Source organism: Loxodonta africana, chromosome 9 (genome assembly GCF_030014295.1).
Source record: "Loxodonta africana isolate mLoxAfr1 chromosome 9, mLoxAfr1.hap2, whole genome shotgun sequence".
Classification (NCBI taxonomy): Eukaryota; Metazoa; Chordata; class Mammalia; order Proboscidea; family Elephantidae; genus Loxodonta; species Loxodonta africana.
The window spans coordinates 82461617-82483672 of NC_087350.1; the positions used below are offsets into that span (position 1 = coordinate 82461617).

Genomic DNA, 22056 nt, shown 5'->3' on the forward strand with positions numbered 1-22056 from the left:
ATAGATGATTTGTATACAAGCATGAACACGTCCAGAGGGTTGGATGAGCTGTTTGTACACGTACAGGAGACCACCAAGGTGGGATGGATGATCAGAGTATCAGTATACGCATATGTGCACATGAAGATTCTACCCTCAGTGCTGAGTATGCTGTTTTTTCACTCATAATGACCCTTACCAGCAAGTTGGCTCAAGCAGTTATATAATTAATGTAGCTGCTCCATATTCCACCCACAAATGCTTTGCTTTTGTCCCTGCTTGTTGTTCAGAGTCAGTCATACATTCAATACCACTTACCTTGCTGCTGAAACCAAAATAATTGTTAAGGAAATGAAAAGAAAAAAAACACACTAAAACCATGAATTCTCAAGTTTAGAACCCAAGTGTTGTCTTTAAGAGGATATCCATGCAGAAGCACGCCTTGGTTTTACAGAGAAGCCGCAGGATGAACTTTCTAAGCCACAGCACTGCCGCTTGCCTAAGCGATAAGCAGAGCCAAAGAGCTATTATTCTCAGTTGCACCCAAGCTGGCTGGCTCCACAGTGCAAAGTTGATGATTGGAACAATGCACAGCAGCGAAATCCCCTCAGTGAAGGGCTGGGCAGGAGTCTCACTGGCTGCAAATCTAGGAATCCAATCTGGTCCACACCTCTGTGCCGAAGAGAATTTCTGACGACCAGCCTGCTGAAGGCAACAGTAGTCCAACTTCAAGTAGATGTGGAATTCTAACTCAATCAATCCTGGGCTTTGAGACTGAGACAGAAAGCAGGGCAGCTACTGCTCCTGCTGCTGCTCCTCCTCCTCTCCAGCTGCTTCCTGCCTGCAACCTCCCATAGGGCACCAGCCCTCCTCACACGTTCCTGGAGCACACACCCCCTTTCCCAGCACACTCACGCACACACAACCCTCGCCAGCAAGCTCACTCACACACCCTTGGTGAGTGTCTCTCCCTCTCACTAAATATAGATCTTACTCTCTCCCCTCCCCCATTTCCTTCCCTCAATTCTTCTCCCCCCTCCTTTCTTCTCCCCTGCCTATCTACCACTCTGGTCTGGGCTGTAGGGTAGAAAGGGATAGATGATGGAGCCCTATAGTTTGAGAAGCTTCCAGTCTCAGAGAATAGACAGAGCACAGCAAAAAACTGCCTGAGCACAATGCAAAGGAAATCTGCCCTTATACTGAGAAAAGCTGTATGTTGTTTTTGTTTCTTTGGTGGGTTTTTTTTTTGGGGGGGGGGGGTAGGAGGGGGCTATTGTTTGTTTTGTATGTATATTATCTGCTTTCAGATTTAGAGAAGCTGAAGAAAAGGTAAAGCACCTAAGTGTGCAGTTAACATCAAATAACGCCATGATCTCAGAGTAGACATCTACTCCAGCTCTTCCTGAATAGCCACAGCCCGAGAACAAACTGGAAAACAAAAACTCCCTTAGGCTATGCCAAGGCAATGACCAGGGAGAAGTAGGAAAAGCTGGGTGGGCTGAGAGGGACCCTCTTCTGTAGATGTCAGGGCCACAGATTTTTTTGGAATCCAGAATTAAGAACAAGGTAACCTTAAGAGATAGCACACTGCCTATCTAAGCACCAAGGCCCTGGTTTCATGATCTCAAATTTCCTAGTCCCTCTTTGCCAGTGGCAGTCCCATCTTCCTGGAGACTTGCTAACCCAGTGGCTCTTATGTGGTCCTAATTATCAACAATTCAACAATACTAATTAGGACTCATCAGGAAACTGATTGTCTTTACAATCAAAGAATACTCAAGTTGTTGGCTGCAACATAATGCCCAAGCAATAACCCAGGGTCCCTTGAAGCTCTGGAGCAGAAAATGCCAAACATAAAACATATGATACTCCTTTCCACTCTACAACCACAGCACAGGGAAAGCATTGCTTGATGAGCCTAGAGGGACCTCAGAATTCTTCTCAATACCAAGTTCCAGTCAGCTAGTACCAATCTGGTGAAGGCACTCCTATTCTACCTTCTCTGAGCCTGATCTAAGGAGAAAAGGCCGACAATGGGTGGGTAAATTTGATTCACACAGCAGGCACAAACCAGGGTCTCAAAACTTGCTATTTCTGCTGTCCTGCAACATTCCTGGTGGCAATTCCCAACAGAACATGGCCCCTTTAGCCCAGGAACCAGACAGTCAGACTACAGGAGCCATCCTAGGGTCTTTCACTGCAGAACAAGCAGCCCTACACGCTTTTAAATTAAGAATGATTTTCTGGGTTTATTCAGGATCCTCAGGAAAAAGGGTTGATTCCATAGGCAACATTTGCCTCCCTACTGCCTTTTTCCAATAACATTGCTTCCCCCTCAAAGAAAATTTAGATCTCAAGAAATGCTAACAACCCATCTCTTACCATCACCTCATTACGCAGCCAACACTGACAGCAAAGCAAACATCTCCTAACCTAGTTGGGAGCTGGCTGGATGACAGAAGGTGTAAGGATTGACAGCGCAGCTTTAACCACATCTAAATACAGGGGGAAAAAAACTTGAAAACTGTCAAATTTCAGTGGAAGTCACAGCCAATTTACTGTGGAGTTTCCCAGACTTTAGCCAGGAGAAAGAAGCAAAGGATTTAAAACAAGAAATACAGGGAAGACTGACTGAATCAGAATTCCCTCCCCAACTCTGTAGCCACTAATAGAGAGCCCAGGAGCAGTGGCTGTCATTATCTAGCTTGGGTCCAGTCTTCTTAGGCTTGGGAGAGGCTCAAGCTCTCAAGACTAGGGGAGATCCTCAGAGCTAGGACATTGTCTCACCCACCAGTGGCTCCAGAGCCTGGCTGAAGCTCTAGATGGTAAAACTGAGGCCAACGTGATCATGTCTGTCCATCTGCTGCCAACAGCACATTCGGTTAATTTTCTAAGTAGCTTGATTTTTCAGAAAAATGAAGACTCAGACAACAGAAGATGTGTTTAGGACATGAGGCACAACAAATCTGCTATCCTAGTTAAAAGTCTTCAGGCCTGACAAGAGAACTCTGATGGCTTTGAGCATAAATTACCTTTGCATCTTTCCACCTTCCCATATTTCAGCAAAAGCAAGAAGCAGAGTAAGTCGGAAAATGGTAAACAGCAGTCAGTGTAAGCTCTGGTGAAAAAGCAGGGCTCCTTCTGTCACCTTTCTACAGGGTCCACAGAGTTACCAAATACCATATGACCAAAGGACAATCATGTCTCCTCAGTGGACTAACCTTCTGAGATAGGCAGGCAATTTCTGCGACTCTAGTTCCTGAGCCATGCAAGCAACAACACTGTAGCCCCCTTGTCACAGTGGATCTGGCTCTTGGAAATACTGAGCGGGCTAAAAGGATGTGGGTGCTTTTTAGAGGTAAGAAGCGTTGCCACATATAGCACAAGCACCCACCTTAGTTGGGAAGTTTCCTTAAAGCAGCGCAGCTCAAGAGTTAGCTAGGCAGAACTGGGAAAACAGATTGGGTTAAGAAGGAAAACCCATTTATCCAGAAGCTGTGAAATGCTTTGAACAGACATTCTCAAGGTCTGGTTCCCAATTTAAATCTTTGCAGGGATCTTCGCCTAGAGACAGATGAGTCAAGATGGAAATTCAACATGAGACGCTGACACTCACGCAGAGCTGTGGGAAGGTTCAGAGCTGCAAGAGCTCTAAAGGGGAACCGAATGGGTGGGTTAGTCAGAAGACCACCTGGTGCACAAAATGCATCTTCAGCTAAAGCATCTGGGTGGTATCACAGGGATACTGGAAGACGACCTCACCAACCACAATCATTCCCCCTTATAAAGACCAGTCTAAGTCTCCTTGGTGCCAGACACAACTGGTCTGGAAACAAACAACGTGCCTGCTCCAAACTTGGTCCACCTTTCCAGGTGTCAATGCCAGAGGCTGGCTGAGTAAATACAGGACCAGCAGATGCCTATGCCAGCAATCATATATGCAAAGTGCAAAGGATAGGTGGGGCCAAAGTCTAATTTATGCAAGGAGCTTGTGATTGTTTTCCCTTTCTATCACTAAGTAAAATCAGAAGCAACATAAAGAGACTGATGCGTAGCCACCAGCCTAGCACAGCTGGGATCTGTTTCTTGAGGAAAATGGCTTGTTCTGGTTGCTGAAAAAAGTTTGTTTTTTCTTGTAGAATTATGCCTTCTATAAACTACTTAGAAATTAAATGCAGCAGGGAATGATGGGCAATGCAAGATGACCCTTCGTCCCTCCTCAGGAACAAGTCACCCTAGGAGAGTGATGAGCCTGGCAGAGATATGCTGACTTCCCTGATGTACTAAGACATAGCTGCTATACAGCTAAATAAGACCTGACAAGCTGCAAGCCAGGCCTAAGTAGTCACAAATTGCTGACAAATTTCAGTCCTACAATCAGGTCAAGCGTCTTCCCTGATGAGCAAAAACTTGAACATAAAGTGCCAGTGAACAAACTCTTCAGAACTGCCTAGCTAAATGGTTAGGTTTTTAGCCTGTACCTCCAAATGTATCCATTTACCATTTCCATTCCAGGACCAAATGATTAAAAATTCATAGTCAAAGCAGTCTACATGTCTCCTGCCCTCTCATATAAACCTGGCCAAAAGTCACAGCTCCCAGGTTTAGGACTGAACTAGTATCTGCTTATATAGGTCCCAGGCCAATCCACAGAGTGCACTGGACCTGCCTCAGTCTCTACATCCAAAGGAAGCCAAGGGACCATACACTGAGGATTGCCTAATGGGAACCCAGATTCAAAATTTCATGGAGAAGTGAACCTCTAGTACTGAAAGCAGACTATCTAACTTGTTTAATATTGATGAAATACCCCTTTTTGTTCTCTATGGATTGTTTTGAAATGTATCTTAGGGCATAGTTAAATCTGGAGAATTCTCTTGGCTTAGGCCCCTGTCTCTATAAGCGTAGAAATACGTCCCTAACATATTTTTATTGTTGTAGGCACATGAATCTCAAGTATCTTGAAACCCAATAGTGGGACCCCAATGAGGATGGTTTTTCTTATAGGATTCACCATAAATTAAAAAATATCTGGTATGACACACTGAGTTATAGGAAAACAGCTAATGTACAAAGGGTGACTTGGTTATGGATCTGACAGAATAACAGGGAAGCATGGTGGGAAGAAAGGGGAGCACTCAGTTAGATGAGTCAGAGAGAGATCTAGACTTAGCCTGGTAAGCAAGGAATGCCGAGAACAAGCCTGTTGCTGGTGTTGGCACTGCTGCTTGGAGCACTAGGCTGCTAGCTCACCCATACCAATCACACCCAGCAATAACATCTCTGCTCAGACACAGAATCCTTGGAATCCATAAATTCTACATGACAGAATCCACTGCAAAACCCTGTCACATAGTCACTAAGTCTAATCCATTTTACCTTCTTACCTATCAAATATGTCCCCTTCTTTACATTCCTTAGTCCAGGTTTCATTATTTCTCACTTAAGCTATTGCAAAATATCCCTCCTCCCTAGTTTCCCTTCCTCCAGAACCACCTCCCTCTCACCCCTCCCCGTCTCTGATCGTTCTTCACAATGTCAGACTGATATTTCTAAAATGTAAATAAATTTTGTTGCTTGATTTCTTAAAATCCTTCAGTGACTGCTCTCAGGAAAAAGTCCAAATTCCTTAGCATAGTATCAAAGTTATTTCTTGATCTGTCCATGTCTGGAAGGGTCCAGATTCCCAATTCCCCTACACTCACTGAATGTGGCAGCCCATCCTTTCTATTTTCAGACAGCCCAGTCTAGAATACCATCAGAGTAAACATCAGGAACTTAAAGAGACTAGAAATCTCACCAAGTGCTTGTCAGAAAACAAAACTTTGAACCCAAACAGTAAAAAAGACTTCGGTACCTTGCAGAGCTGCCAAAACTATTCCACCAAAGTAATAACAACAACAACTGAACACCTGTTAACCACCTAGGTAATGTGTCAGGCATGATGAAAAGATATGATCCTTACCCTTAGTGAGTTCATAACCTAATGGGGAGACATTACGCAACAGGGCACTGTTATGTCCATATTATATATTCTGAGGGAGATTTTGGACTCAGGTAACTGGTAGTGCCACTAATGAGAAAGGGCATATAAAAGAGGGGTTGTTGTTGTGTGCTGTCAAGTCAATTCCAACTCATAGCAACTCTACAGGACAAGGCAGAATGGCCCCACAGGGTTTCCAAGGCTATAATCTTTACAGGGAAACCCTGGTGGTGTAGTGGTTAAATGGCTGCTAACCAAAAGGTCGGCAGTTCGAATCTACCAGGCACTCCTTGGAAACACTATGGGGCAGTTCTACTCTGTCCTATAGGGTTGCTATGAGTCTGACTGACTTGATGGCAATGGGTTCTAATTTTTACGGAAGCAGACTGCCACATCTTCTTCCTGTGGAGTAGCTGTTGGGTTCAAACCACTAACCGTTCAGTTAGTAGCAGAGTGTTTTAACCACTGTGCCACCAGGACTCCTAGACGAGTAGGAGAAAGAAAAGATGGACAGTTTAAATGTGTGTAAAATGTCTGTAATATTCAGATGGGAATATCTATAAGTTACTGGATATGTGATTCCAGAACTCATGAAAGAAGACTGAGGTCAAAAATAGCAATCTGGGATTCATCAATGTTTATGTGGTAAAGATATGGGTAAGATTATCTAGAGTAGAGAAGGAGGCAGAAAATTGAGCCACAGGAAATTAAATATTAAGGGGCAAGCAGAGGAAGAGAAATGCTGTGAAGGAGACCAAGAGGGAGCTGCCACAAATAAGAAACAGACTTGGATGGAAAGGCATTGCAGAAGCCAAGAAGGAAGAGTATTCTAGGGAGAAATGAGTCAACAATTTTTATCTCACCTGTCACGAAGAGATACTCCAGGATGTTGGTTTTCATCCAAAATGCCCTTCCTAGCTTGTCATCTTTGGCTATTTATGTCTGAATGTCCTCAGGTATGGACTGAATAAACACATTTCCTTAACATGCTTGAAGATGACAACCAGCAAAGGAAAGCCTAAGGAATTGGGGAAGGTTATTTGCTACAACTTACCTCCTCCCTTTGGCTTCAAGAAGTCTTATTTCATATACTATGAATGTACTTCAGGACTTGTTTTGGAACTGGTGGTAAACCTGAGTGGCATCATTCACAGAAAGACTGCAACCTGCCACTAGAAAGGAGCCATGGGATCTCTGTAATGGCATATGCTTATAAACATAGAAGATTTCCATTTTTCTAAGCTCACATTATTTTATTTCTTGGACATTTACTGATCTTAATAACAATTATTAACTTGGTATCCTCGAGGAATTCCTCTGTCAAGACTTCTTGTCAAACCCAAAGGGCTTATTCCTTACTTTAAATTCCTATGGCAATTATTTTCTGTAATAGTCGTTAATAATTCCTTTTACAACCAATTAGCTATGGCCTTTTAACATCACATACTACTTTAAAGCAGTCATTCCACAAAACTTTACTGAGTGCCTGCTAAGTATCAGGAGCTATACTAGGAATTGGTGATCAGTTCTTGACCTCAAATGCAATCTACCAAAGGAGTTAAGGACCATATACATTTGGGAAAAAGGCAAGTAGAAAGCAGAGGCACAAGAAAATATGTGGACAGGAATGGAATCTCTAAATCCCTGAACTCTGTTTTCCTACTTAAATATACTAGGTCCCCAAGGCATATTAGGTAGAGAAGGTACTCCAGATGAATGCCCACTCTTAAATCCGAAGACTTCAGATCCCAAACCCTACATGGTATCTCTACATTGATAAGCCAGGCTGGGTCATAAGGATCTCTTTAACAAAAGGCCAATTCAAAACAGTCTACAACTTGATCCTTTGCCCCTGGGCCTGCACCATGGATTAGACAACTGAATTTTTCTCCAAATGCAAGAGGAGATACAAAAAAAAAAGATTACTAAAGGCCCAAAGCAGTTTTCTCAACCTGGTCTTTCATGCCCTGACAGTTCTTGCCTCCAACATTATAGCCCAAAGGAACTATACTTTGAAATCAACACATATGAGAGTGTCTACTCCTTGGGCATGGAGTGACAGGGCAGCCTTCAGCAACGCCTAAAGGTTATAGTGAGTGGCTAATAGGTATGTGAATTTAAGAAAGAAAAATATTTTCTGCTTTGGAGATGCTAGTTTGATGGAAATCAGGGAAGGCTCTGTGGCGAAGGTAATATGTGAGCTTGATCCTAAAGGATGGATAAGATCTGGATATGTGGAAACTGAAGAGAAGGAAGGGCATTCAAGGCAGAGGATGCAGGATGTGCTGAGATATGGAAGAGAAAAAGGAAGACATGCTGTTGGAAAGGAAAGGAAATTAACATTTACTGAATGCTAACAACATGCCAGGCCCTGTTCTACATGCATTATCTTATTTAACCTTATCCATCCATAGATATCATATTCAATTTAGAGATGAGAAAACTAAGTTTCCAAGAAGTTGGGTGACTTGCCTAAGCCTAAGGTTACACGGCTGGTAAGTAGTGGAACCATATTTCAAACGCAGGCTCTGGGTGATTCCAAGGATCAAGTTTTTCCATTTGCACAGTATGGCCACTGGATTAAGAAAGGTTAGAAAAGTAGGTTGGGCCAAGTCATGGGTGGTCTTAGATGCCAGACTAAAAAGTTAATGCTAATTTAACTACCAATGGAAAGAAAAATGCACGGTTTTTGAGGAGAAACTTTCATTCATTCATTTACTCACTCACTCACTCATCCACATACCTGTTCAGAGTTTGCTGAATGCCAGCCATTAAGGATAGAAAGTTAAATAGATATAGTTCCTGTCTTGTGTTTCGGTGCTTTTTTCCATGTAGTTTCTAAACTCTCCCTTGAATTATAACATACATATAGAAAAGTGCACAAATCAAAAGTGAATTTTTATATCGATGCAACCAGAATCCAGATCTGGAAACAGAACATTACCAGAACCCTGGAAGCCCCCTTGTACCCACATCCAGTCATTAACCAATTCTCTCCCCCTAAAGTAACCACTACCCTGATGCCTGATACCACAGATTCATTTTGTCTGTTTCTGAACTTAATATAAAAGGAACCATTTGGTATACATTCTTTAAAGAAATATATATAATCTTGAGACAAACACACAACTCCAGGACAACATGAGAAACACCAAAATTGATTTCATATGAAATGCTACAGAAAGGTATAAAAATGAGTATCTAACTCCACCTGGAGACTTTGGGAAAGGTTTCAAAGAATGTGACATCTGGGTCAATCCCTGAGCATAACTGGTAACTATGATTAGTGCTTAGTTTTCAGGAAGATAATTCTGGCAATGATATATACAATGGGCTAAAAGGCAAAAAAAAAAAAAAAAACTGATGGAAGGCTAATACTATATTCTAAGCAGTAAAGAAGACAAGACAAGAACAAAGTGGCAACAGAGAGAAAGAGACTGATAAAAGAAATCAGAGTGAAAAAAAGCAAGATTTGGTAAATGATACAATGTGGGAGGGAAGAATGAAAAATGACACCATGATTTTGAGTGGTTTTGGTGCCTTTTAACACAAATAGCAAACAAAGAGGAAGAGGCCTAGTAGGGAAGTTCTAAATAGGTGGGAAATTGTAGTCGGTATAATCAGTAGATTTAACTAGATATGAAGGACAGGATCTAAGGAAAAAGGGGAGGGTTAGAAGTATAGATTTGAAAGTGATCCATGTAAAAAGGTTAGTTAGAAGTCTAGCGGCTATCTAGCACAGAGGCCACCGTACAGTAGTTGCTCAATTAATGATTCTCAACGAAAGGCTGAGAAGTTACAGAATTGATATTAAAAGAGATGTCCCAGAGAAAGATTGAAGAAAGAAGAGACAGATGGGAAGGAAGGAAGAAAACTGGGAGAATAGAATAACAGAAGCCAAGAAAATGAAAAAATTACAAGAATGTGGGAGTTTTAAAAAACATTAGGAAATGCTGCAGAGAAAATGAGAATGGGGACTGAGAAAATGTGCCTGAGAAGAGGACAGTATTTAAATATTTAACAGTTATTAATTATTTCTATCTCCCCTCTAGACTATAAGCTCCTAGAAGGTAAGAAAATGTCCTAAAAATACACACTTATTAGTTGGCTTGATTTAAAATGAAATAATGCTATTATTTGCTTCCTTCTGGACGACTTTGACAAAGGAATTTTCCTCCAGCGAGGAACGGAGTCCCTTCTCAGACAGTATCAAATGTTCTCATTGGTTTAACTGTCAAACAAATAGCAGGTCATGAAACAAAATGAAACTAAAGGGGCGCACCAGCCAGGGGCAAGGACTAGAATGCAGGAGAGGAGAGGAAAGCTGGTAATAGGGAACCCAAGGTCGAGAAGGGAGAGTGCGGACATGTCATAGGGTTCGCAACCAAAGTCATAAAACAATATGTGTACTAATTGTTCAATGAGAAGCTAGCTTATTCTGTAAACCTTCATCTAAAGTACAATAATAAAAATAAACAAGTGGCAGGAGTCAGTGAAGGTGATAAGAGAGAAAAGGGCTGCTTTGCTTATTATTTGGAGGCAAGTGATTTAGTACACAGGCATCAATCTTATTCATTCTGTACGTGCTAAGTACCTTCCTTTATTGGTACCACACCTGGAAAATGCTACCAGTTAAGAGCCAAACCCAGTATCTGATACCCTCCTCAGACTCTAGGCAGGTCAATGATATCATGACATTCCTCAGAGATATTTTGTTATGCTCCTCAGAAACCAGAGACAAGTTCATCCCTGCCAATAAAGAAAAAAAAAAAAAAGCTTCCCCAAATACTGGACCCAGGTTTGACATACCTTATAATTCACAAGACTTAATTACAGCCTAGAACATGGTCTAAGGTATATTGGGAGACCAGCACTGGTGAACAGCCAGACTCCAGTCATAAACATGTCCAGAATGTGTCACAGGTAAAACAAGCCATGTATTTCTCTGAACAACTGCATAAAGCGGCTCTTTAAAAATGTTCCCACAGTATATTACCCTAAATTTTGTTAGTAACATGGATAAGAGTAAACTGATATAAATTACACTGGATATGATGAACAGGCTATGCATATAGCAGTTGGGAGACCACATTTCCCATCAATTAGACCTCAGAAAGCAAAGACTCACAGATGAGGGACACTTAAGCTTCTGTACCATCTTCTTCCCTCTTCTGTCTTAGGAGGAAAAGGTGAAATCACTCTTGGTGGCATCAGGAATTTAAAAGGCAGAGGAAGCAAGGCAACAAGCCAGAATCAGAGAGCCAGGAGCTCACTGATGACCTTAACAAATGCAGTTTTGGTGGAAGAATTGAAGTAGAAGCCATACTATAGTGACCTGTAGGTAGAGAAGACAATGGGGACAAAAGTGTAGATGGCACTGAAATCTCCTAAGACAAACTTTCCTCAAGTGTATTCCTTAGAAAACTAGTCCTACAGGACGCTTCTCCAAAAGAGTTTCACGGTCAAATAAGTTTGCAATAATGATGTACATATTATATTCCTCTCTTGAAGATCATAATAATAGGCATAGGCATATTTAAGTTTCTGAGAAGTCATACAATAAAACAATCTATTGATGTTATACTCTACTGAACTCAGTGTTTGCTAAATTTCTTTGACCATAAAAAACCTTTATCACGTGACACCTATTAACATCTCCAGACACTAAAGTCCTGTGAAACGCACTTTGGAAAACAAGGTTCTAAGATTATGGTAGCACAGAATAGTGTTAAGAACACAGGCTCTGGAGCTAAACAGATCTAGATTTAAATCCTGGTTCTACCACGCACTAGCTGGGTGATGCTGGACAAGTTCCTACCTTTTCCTAAGCCTTACTGTCTTCATCTGTAAAATGGGCTGAATAACAAAAGCCTAATTTATAGAATTATTGTGAGGAATTCATTAAGCACTTGATATATAATGCCTGGAACATAGTAGTATCCAATAAATTTATTTACTATGATTATAACAATAATTATTAAGGCAGTAGTTGAGATAAAAAGGAAAATTCTGATGTAGGTGCTGAAGTTTTCAATAAATGAACGGGGAGTTATAGGGAAGCTGGAAGCTAACAGCAACAAAAAAGTAATGGCCTACAGCCAAGCTCTTAAGCGCTGTGCCACGAGGTTAGTGTTAGAAGTAGCAGAGGGAGTCAAAGAAACCAAGCCCTACTCCTGACCCTGTAATACATGGAGCATAAGCAAAAACATAGTTTCTACCAAAGAGAACTGCAGGGAATAGCCAGATTTTCTTCGGTCAAGGCCAGAAGGTAGAGAATGTATAGATTCTGGTCTCAGGGGGTAAGGGCTCTACAGTTTGCCAGAAGGGGCCTGATGTGAGCAAGGACTATTGACAGCAATCAGACTAGCAGCTGGGGCCCCTGTCCAAGTGAGATCTCTTCGGTTTGTGAAGCAGTACTTACCATGAAATTTGAAGAGGCGCACTAAAAGCCCTGGTTAAAGAGAGGTGGAAGTTAAAATAGCCACAGTCAGAGCAAAATCCAGGAGTTTAAGATTATGGAAAGAGTGCTTTCCTGGTGCGAGTAAGTCTAAGAGGTGGAGTCCTCAAGGGCCTTCCCCTTGAGTTGCATCATTTATTACCCAAAAGGGGAAATTATAGGACAAGAAGGAAGTCTCTTTGCTTCAGAGAAAGTCACAAGTAAGAACAGAACTTTGCAGGAGAGAGCTGTTTAGTTCTCTGCCTTAGCAATCTTCCCTGAGAAAATGTTGACTCCTCTCAGGCTGACCAGCTACGATCCTGGATTTCCTGGGATTGCTCCATTTGGTCAAGGGTCTTCTAATCTATTGCTCAGTTCTATCTATCCCTGCTTTGGAAGCCCTGGTTGCATAGTGGTTAAGTGTTACGGCTGCTGACCAAAGGGTCGGCAGCTCAAAACCACCAGGCGCTCCTTGGAAACTCTATGGGGCAGTTCTACTCTGTCCTATAAGGTCACTATGAGTCGGAATTGACTCGACGGCACTGGGTTTGGTTTTTGGGTTTATCCCTGCTTTAGGAGCATTCACGGTGCATTGGTTAAATGCTGAACTGCTAGCCGAAAGGTTGGCAGTTCAAACCCACCAGCCACTCCCTGGGAGAAAGATGTGAGAGTCTGCTCCCAAAAAGATTACATCCTTGGAAACCGTGTGAGGCAGTTCTATTCTGTCCTAAAGGGTTGCTATGAGTTGGAATCCACTGGACAGAAAGGGGGTTTTATCCCTGCTTGGTAAGTTTCTCCTTCCTCATCTTTCTTTAGCAACCATCAGGTCCAATTGAGGCTTCCTTGTCAAGTCTTCCTCGCGGCCCATCTCCATGCTTCTCCTTCACTGTCCCTTCCACCTGGAACACCCACCCACTTGCTGCCACTGCAGACTCTGTTTCTAGAGCTAAAAGTCTCACCTCCTCCCTCAGATTGTTCTGCAGCTAAGCCAAATAAGGTACAGACTCATATCTATTCCCACCTACACTAACATTACTGCCTCATCAGCATTTGCAGTGTCATCAAACACTTATTAAGCACATATGGCCAGGTACTAAGCTGGCCCCAGGGATACAGAAATGACCCTACATGATCTCTTCCTTGAAGTAGCTGGCAATCTTACAGGGATGACAGAAGTATAGCTTGATTCCTCAAAGTCTATTTATTGTAGTGTCAGCCAAGGAGATGCAAACAACATATACACTTATAGGAAATATTCAAACACAAATAATCAAAAAAAGTAAATTAAAACTATAGAATACCATTTTTCTTCTGCCACATTGGCACAAATGATAATATTCAATGTTGGTACAGCACATTCAAATACTGAAAATTACAGAATAGAGAAAGTTTTATGAACAGTAATTTAGAAGTTTATCAAAAGTCTTTAAAAAGCTTATACCTTTTAACTCAATAACTTATTTGAATTTATTTTGAGGAAGCTAAAGAAATAATCAGAAATGAAAACAGATTTATGTATAAAGATGTTCATCCTAGCATTGTTTATAATAGTAAACAAACAAGGGGAATTGTTACGGAAGATCTATATGATGGAATGTTATTAATCTATTAATAATCACTACATCATGTTTTTTTTAAAAAAATATAACCCAGAAAAAAAGCCCCAAAAATATAACCCACAAAAAGCCTAGAAAAAAAACAGGATATATATTGAAGACATATCTCCTTTGGGCTAGTCATTAAAACTGTTCACAAATATTCCTCTCTATTTCTTTCCAGGAATACTGTACTGCTCACTTAAAATTAGGTATGATTCTCTGATTTGCTTTAGCCAAGAAAATGTGAGCAAAAGTGATATATGTCACATCTGGGCAGAAGTTTTAAGAGCTAGTATGCAATTTCCTATGTTCTCTTTCATTTGTTATCTTTTCTTTCCCTCTACCACTGTGACTGGCAATGATCCAAATGTTGGCTGCCTCATCAGCCTAGATTCCAGAGGGAAGACACCTTAAAGCAAAACCCCTTGACATGCAGCATGATATACAGTATGGGCCAGAAACAAACCTTTGTTATTTTAAGCCACTGACAAACGAAGGGTAATTTGGCAATATTTATCAAAATTACAAACTCATATCTCCTTCTGGAATTCACCCTCACATACACTTGCACAAGTGCAAAATGACATATGTAAAAGGTTACGGTTTATAATACCAAACACATGGAAACAACCAAATGACCATTAGCAGGGAGCTAGTAAATACACTCGTTACGTTCATAAAATGCGGTATTATGCAGCTGTGAAAAAGGAAAAGAAAAAACTCCAAGGCTGATATGAAAGACTCTCCAAGTGAAAAAGCAAGATGTTCTCGGTGTGTATAATACACAATCTTTTGTATAAGAAGGGGGGGAGGGGAGACTTCAGATATATATTCATATTTGCTTGCACTTACATAAATTCTGGAATGATAAACAATAAACTAAGAGAAATTATTATCTTGGGCAGGGGTTAAGGGAGTGACTAAATGGAACTTTGGATTATTCAGAGAAAAAAAATTCTGGGTGTCATTCTTAACTTCTCTTTGCCTCACAATCTCAACCAATCTGCCACCAAATCTCATCTTAAGTATAAATGATGTATTTCTGCTTCTATTTTAAACTGGTATCAGTTCCTTCTTTAAACTCTGACTTATCTTTCTCCTCTTGGCCACTTCAATTCAACAGCCAGCTATATTACCTGTGTATAGAATGTCTTTACCATTGTTAATTAATAATTAATTGAATTAATTAATTATTAATTAACAATGATTATTAGTTACTCTTAGATAAACCATATCTTTCCCTGATGATTCCAAGCTTTGGCAACTGTTTTCGGCTGTTCATTTTAAAGGTTATATTACCTTGTAAAAAGAAAAGTCATAACTTACACTGCATCTGCTCCAATATATTCTTTTTTCTTTCCTTCAGACTTTTCTTTCACATGTAAGTTATCTGTTTTACTTTCCTTTATAAGAAGTACAAGACCCTTACTTCTAAAAAATCAGAGTAAAAATTAAAATAAATATTATGACACTGACTCTATAAATGTTCACTTTAAATGTTTACTTATGTCAGCCTAGATCAAGAGACTCCCAATGTTTGGCAGCCCTATCCATAGAAATATTTTTAGCATAACTCTTCAATATATGTATATTTACTCATTTAAAAATTATATAATGTATAATTAATTTAATTTTTAAATTACATCACTAAAAATTAAAATGTGGAGAGGCGGAGCCAAGATGGCAGAATAGACACACGCTTCCGGTGAGCCCTCTTTACAACAAAGACCTGAAAAAACAAGTGAAACGAGTATATTTGTGACAAATTGGGAGCCCTGAGCATCAAAGGCAAGCTTAGACAACGAACTGAGGGGCAGGGGGAGGAAGAGACCATTCAGAAGTGGAGAGGAGTTACCGGACCTGAATCGCAGGGAGCCCTCAGGCATCATTCCCAGACCGGGGGCAACAGCAGGCTGGTACTAGTGTTCGGCTGCAGTTTCCTCAGGGAGAAGCAGCCAGCCACACAGCCTACTCACACCTCCAGAACCTGAGGAGAACGGTGCTCTCAGCAAAAGCTAAGTATTTGCGTATATTTTACTGCAACCCCCGCCCCCTCAAGTCGGCTTCAGCGGCTGAATCCCTGGGACTGAGATAGACCCTGGTGAGCACCTAGAGCCATCCTCCTGGCCTTGGGGAAGGAAAAAATTTGCAACTGGGGGGAAGAGATAATTTGGTAGCTCCATTAACTGGGGGAGCTCAGGACAGAACTGGCTACTGTCCAGGCATAAACCATCCGTGGACCTTGAGCACCTTCCCTTTCTGCATGAATCTGTGTTGGCCTATTTCAGGAGAATAGGCCCTTGTTGGCAAACTCCAACCATTTCAGCTGTGCAGTGGAGAGGTGGGTGTTTGATGTTTGACATTGCTTTGCCTATTAAACAAGCTCCTCACCTACCCATAGCAGGGACCTAAGGACTGGTAGCTCCACTCAGGTCACTTGGCCACCTGCAACAGGGGTCCAAAGATAACTGGTACCTCCCAGTCCTCACAACCAAAAACTTTGGGTGCCCATGGTCCCTCTGCAGAACCCACCCACCAGCACGCTCTAGGGAACAGAGATGGGTTTCCCTCAGAGACACTGGGGGTTGGTTCTCAGCCCCCTGCCTTGTTCAGAGTGTGACCCCCTGCTGCAATCAGATACCAGTATATACGCCAATCACCCCTGCCCCTCTAAGACTGTAGGACAGACCCTACACCACACACTTGATGATCAGCTACCTGGACACCTGAGCTGAATTCATACTAGAAAACTGAATGGACTCATAGACCAATATACCTGATAACAGCTCTAGCCATCTGGGGACAGGATACCAGAGCTCCAAAGGCAAAAACAATCAAGCTAGCTCACTCAAGCAACCCATAGGGGTATACCAAAACAAAACAAAGCAAGCACCTACGACACAGTAAGCAAGCATAAACTAATACAATAACTTATAGATGGCTCGGAGACAAAAGTCAATATCAAGTCACATAAAGAAACAAACAATGATCACCTCAACAGGCTCTCAAAACAAGGAATCCAGGGATCTTTTAGATGAAAGTGCATTCCTGGAATTACCAGATACAGAATACAAAAGTTTAATACACAGAACCCTTCAAGACATCAGGAAGGAAATGAGGCAATACGCAGAACAAGCCAAGGAACATGCAGATAAAGCAACTAAAGAAATTAGAAAGATTATTCAGGAACATAATGAAAAGTTTAATAAGCTGGAAAAATCCATAGAAAGGCAGCAATCAGAAATTCAGAAGATTAACAATAAAATTACAGAATTAGATAACTCAATACAAAGTCAGAGGAGCAGAATTGAGCAAGTAGAAGCTAGAATTTCTTAACTTGAAGATAAATCACTTGGCACTAATATATTTGAAGAAAAATCAGATAAAAGAATTAAAAAAAATGAAGAAACCTTAAGAATCATGTGGGACTCTATGAAGAGAAATAACCTACGAGTGATTGGAGTACCAGAACAGGGAGGGATAACACAAAATACAAAGAAAATGGTTGAGGATTTGTTGGCAGAAAACTTCCCTGATATTGTGAAAGATGAGAAGATATCTATCCAAGATGCTCATCGAACTCCACATAAGGTAGATCTGAAAAGAAAGTCACCAAGACATATTATAGTCAAGCTTGCCAAAACCAAAGATAAAGAGACAATTATAAGAGCAGTGAGGGATAAAAGAAAAGTCACCTACAAAGGACAGCCAATAAGAATAATCTCGGACTACTCGGCAGAAACCATGCAGGCAAGAAGGCAATGGGATGACATATTTAAAAAATTGAAGGAAAAAAATTACCTGCCAAGAATCACATATCCATCAAAACTGTCTCTTAAATATGAAGATGAAATTAAGACATTTCCAGATAAACACAAGTTGAGGGAATTCGTAAAAACCAAACCAAAACTACAAGAAATACTAAAGGGAGTTCTTTGGTTAGAAAATCAATAATATCAGGTATCAACCCAAGACTAGAACACTGGGCAGAACAACCAGAAGTCAACCCAGACAGGGAAATCCAAAAAAAAACAAAGCAAGACTATAAAAAAAAAAAAGCCCAAAACAGGGTAACAGCATTGTTATTATATAAAAGAAGACAACATTAAAATAATAAAGAAATAGAAAGAAATAAAAGTTAGCTTTAAATTTAGAAAAATAAGGGTAAATAATAAGATAACCACAAAGGAGACAAAATATCCTACTCATCAAAATAAAATACAAGGGAAAAATAGAGACTCAGCAGAAACAAAATCAACAACAACAAATATGAGGAAAGGACAATATATAAAGAAAATCTACTCAGCACATAAAATCAAGTGGGAAAAAGAAACTGTCAACACAAAAAAAAATTTTAATGTAAAAACCATAAAAGAAAAAGCACTTAGAATTTAAAAAAAATATTTTATTAATGGTATAAAATAGTTATTTGTTGTCACCAAAAATATTAGCAGTAGTAATAATATCTTTTAGTGAAAGTAATGTGATTTTTTAAAAATATTTTGTTTAATATTTTATTATAAAATGGTTTGAATGTCTGGTTCCATATTCTATTTATTTCAATACTTGGTTTTCATAACTAAAACAGATACTGATACATTGATCAAATGAAAGAAGTACAATTGGTCTCTACATGCCAATTATTCAAAGATTTTTTTGAAATTTGGCTAGTAAATTTTCATCTTCCCTGATGTCAGATAGTAGTTCTTACAAAACAGCTAGAAATATTTTTATATTTTAACAAATGTGTTCAAACCTCACTCAAAAATTTCACCTGAAAGCTTTTTCAATGTTAATCGTCTCTCTTTTCAAGTTTTTAAAGCATGCAGTTATGAGTTGGTATAGATAACATTCCTTGTTTCTGGTAACAAAAGAACACATACATACACACACGCTTGAGCACAAATGGAAATATTTCCAAACATCTGTGTTCAAAATACTTTCTCCAAAGCAAACCTCCTCTGAAAAGCAGCTACCTTTTCATACATTATTAAAGTATTATCTTCTCCCTGAAGGGTCAGATTAAGAGTGCTTGTATGAAGCTAGAACAACTTGAGCATCAAAATAGATAAGGGTAATAATGGACTACAACTCATATAATAAATTAAAAACCAATGAGTCTGTATTGATATAAATTAATTAATGGGGGAAAAGGAAATCTCTTCCTTATAGCAGAATGCCAACTAATTAATGTATAAAGGATAACAGAAATAGAAGATGCCATTTGGTACCAGCGTAGTGGTGGTAGATTCAGGCAGGAGTCATCAATGGATGCTTAGCTGGTGGGCTAAGATTTGATGAGGAACAAGATATTGGTCTAGAGTCAGAATACCTCACCACAAAATGCTTCTCGATTACAAAGGAGAAAACCCGGCTGATACAAACTTGAACAGATGGTTAAGGTTAACATAACAAGTGGTGGGATAGGTTGGCATCATGTGTTTCCTTATGCTGCACTGAAATGAGCTCAGCATCATGTCTGTGTAATTCCAGGAAAGCATGGATGGCCTGAGGCTTGGACATGAGGAAACATCAGATGAACCCAGACTGAAGAACATGTTACAAAATGAAAGGCTTTCTACTCTTTAAAACTGTCAAGGACATGAAAGGCAGAAAAAGATTGAGGAAATGTTTTAGACTAGAGGAGACCAAAGAGACATGACAACTAGAAGCTATGTGTAATCCTGGATTGGATCCTGGACCAGAAAGGAAAAAGAGACATTGTTGGGACAGTCTATAAGATTTGCATGGAGTCTTGATGATAGTGTTGCATCATTGTCGATTTCCTAATTTGCACAGTTATATTGTGATTATATAGGAAAGTAGCCTTTATTTGGGGGAAAATACACACAGAAGTATGTAGGGATGATAAGAGCATTACATCTGCAACCTTCTCTCAAATCGTTCAGGAAAAGGTTGATCGAGTGGGGCGGGGGGGGTGGGGGGTGATGAAGCAAATGCAGTGAGACCCCAACAGCTGAAGTGTCTAGTTGAGTGGGGAAAGGTTATGCAACTTTTCCCTAAGTTTGAAATCATTTCAAAATAAATTATTTTTCTAAAGTGTGTTTGCACATGTTTGTATTTCTTAATGTCTGTCAGGTATTACATTACTGAGAGCCACTTGTCATCATTTTAAAATGTGCTCCCTACTTGAAGACTGCCTATTCCTACTGACAGGCAGATAAGGACACTTCATATTTATAACATTCAGAAACATACTTACCTTTGCTTTTACTTTTTCAGACTGATTCGTATCTTAATGTGTTGATACTTTGGGGGGTATTAAATTAGGGAAGTCCGTAGAAATTTCTGAACACTGTTTCTGGCCCCTAATAGGTCGGCCAGTAGTACTTGAACTGGCTAGTCAAGACAGACAACAACTGACCTAAGAAGCCTTGAAATAGTCCTCGCTCCTAAACTCAAAATAAAATGGCCTCAAGGTAGCAATAGTACTGAAAATAAGCATTCAACTTCACCTTCAGGCCCTCAACACACCAGGTAGGTCTATTTGATTCATTTTCTAGCAATCGGCAAGTAACAGAAGAAAACCAATGGTCTGCCATTTCCTAGGCTCTGGCTGAATTGTTAGGCACCTCCAGAACCACACTGTAAAGAGATGACTAATCACTGCCTGCTTCTCTGGCACCATATGTCTCTAAATTTCAAAGGAAAAATTGTCCCAATTAGTATTAGAACAACAGAGTTCCTACCTCTTGCAGCTGGAGTCGAACCTTGGTAACTGCTCGGATCCAACGTGCTCTGGCTTGAGTAAACGGTGAAGATGCATTCTCCTCAGGAAAACTTGTAACAAAGAAAGGAAAGTTCCTTAAAAATAGCTAAAACCACAAGGTGACAGTGATCAAGATAAGACTGCCAAATATCTAAAATAAAATGGTTTGTACTCATGTCAAAAACTATTTAGTGACTGAGGCTACTAAAACTGCAAAAACCTGAATACCCAAAATGAAAACAATTCCACTCTAAAATGACAGCTCCTTTTAGCTTTTCCTCTGTTCCCTCTTTTCCTCCCCTGTCTACCTTCATTGACCCAACGAGGTGGCTCACTGGGACAGTCAGGGATCAGGACAGTATAAGCAACTACAAAGGCTCTGAGTCAATGTCTAGTATTGGAACTATGGAGAGAGGTATGGAGTAAGCCTTTCAACCCACTTACTCTACCTGTCAAAACTACCAGCCTCTCTCGGGAGTTCAGCACAGCATCCTTTGGGGCAGAATTTGCTCCAGAAGCCCTCCCTGTTCCACCAAGTATTTTGGAAGGATTACCAATTCCTAGGCTACATGAAAAGTACCAGGAAAAAATAATCATCACCCCTTTCCTGCCATGACCTTATTCCTTAAGCTGCCTCAGGAACATCCGCAGTGGAATAGTGGTTAATGCTTGGTGATAATGCTTCTCCTTTCTCCCACTGGGACCTACACTCAAGGCAACAGACAAGTGTCCACCATCTAGACATGTAAAATACATGCTAGGCTCTGATAGCATCTAACTTGGTCAATTATTCTAAAACAGTTGTGGGCACTTCTGGCCAAGGTAGAACCAGACTTCCTTGCACAGCTAGAATCTAAGAAGACACAGCCAGAAGTAAAGGTAGAGTACCCTCATTGGCTACTTCTGCTGCTCTACCAAGACCTCTGCCCCTGAAAACAGTATCTGCCAAGTCTAAGGTCCCTGAAGAGCCAGTCTTCCAGTGGGTCACTAACCCAGAGGGAAGGACGGCCCTAGAGCTCAGAATCCTAGATGTCTTGCCCATTAGATGAGCCACGAAAGATGACTAAAAACCAGGAAAAGAGAAGAGAAAATAAGTTTATATCATCAGAAAAGTATGTGACCCAGCCATTAACCCAAGGGTGAATAGAAGCATCAGTCATCCCCCAACTTTTACCATGTAATCAGGATTAACTGCTATGGTCTTTCAGTGAGAGGTTTTATTATTATACCTCGAAATTTGAGAATCTAAGTCACACCCAGCCCTTATCACTTTACCCCAACTGAGGGCAATTCTGCCCCCTAGAGGATATTTGGCAATGTCCGAAGATAT

The 22056-nt window shown here is 40.5% G+C and overlaps 1 protein-coding gene across 7 annotated transcripts in view; it reads right to left on the bottom strand.

The window, feature by feature from the left end:
- UNC13B (unc-13 homolog B) overlaps nt 1–22056 on the bottom strand; it is a 196617-nt gene that overhangs the window by 60957 nt on the left and 113604 nt on the right. For all 7 annotated transcript variants that reach the window (XM_064291767.1, XM_064291765.1, XM_023545165.2 and 4 more), the window contains one exon: nt 20707–20797. In XM_064291767.1, coding sequence (XP_064147837.1) covers nt 20707–20797 — 91 coding nt within the window. The remainder of the gene's footprint in view (nt 1–20706; nt 20798–22056) is intronic.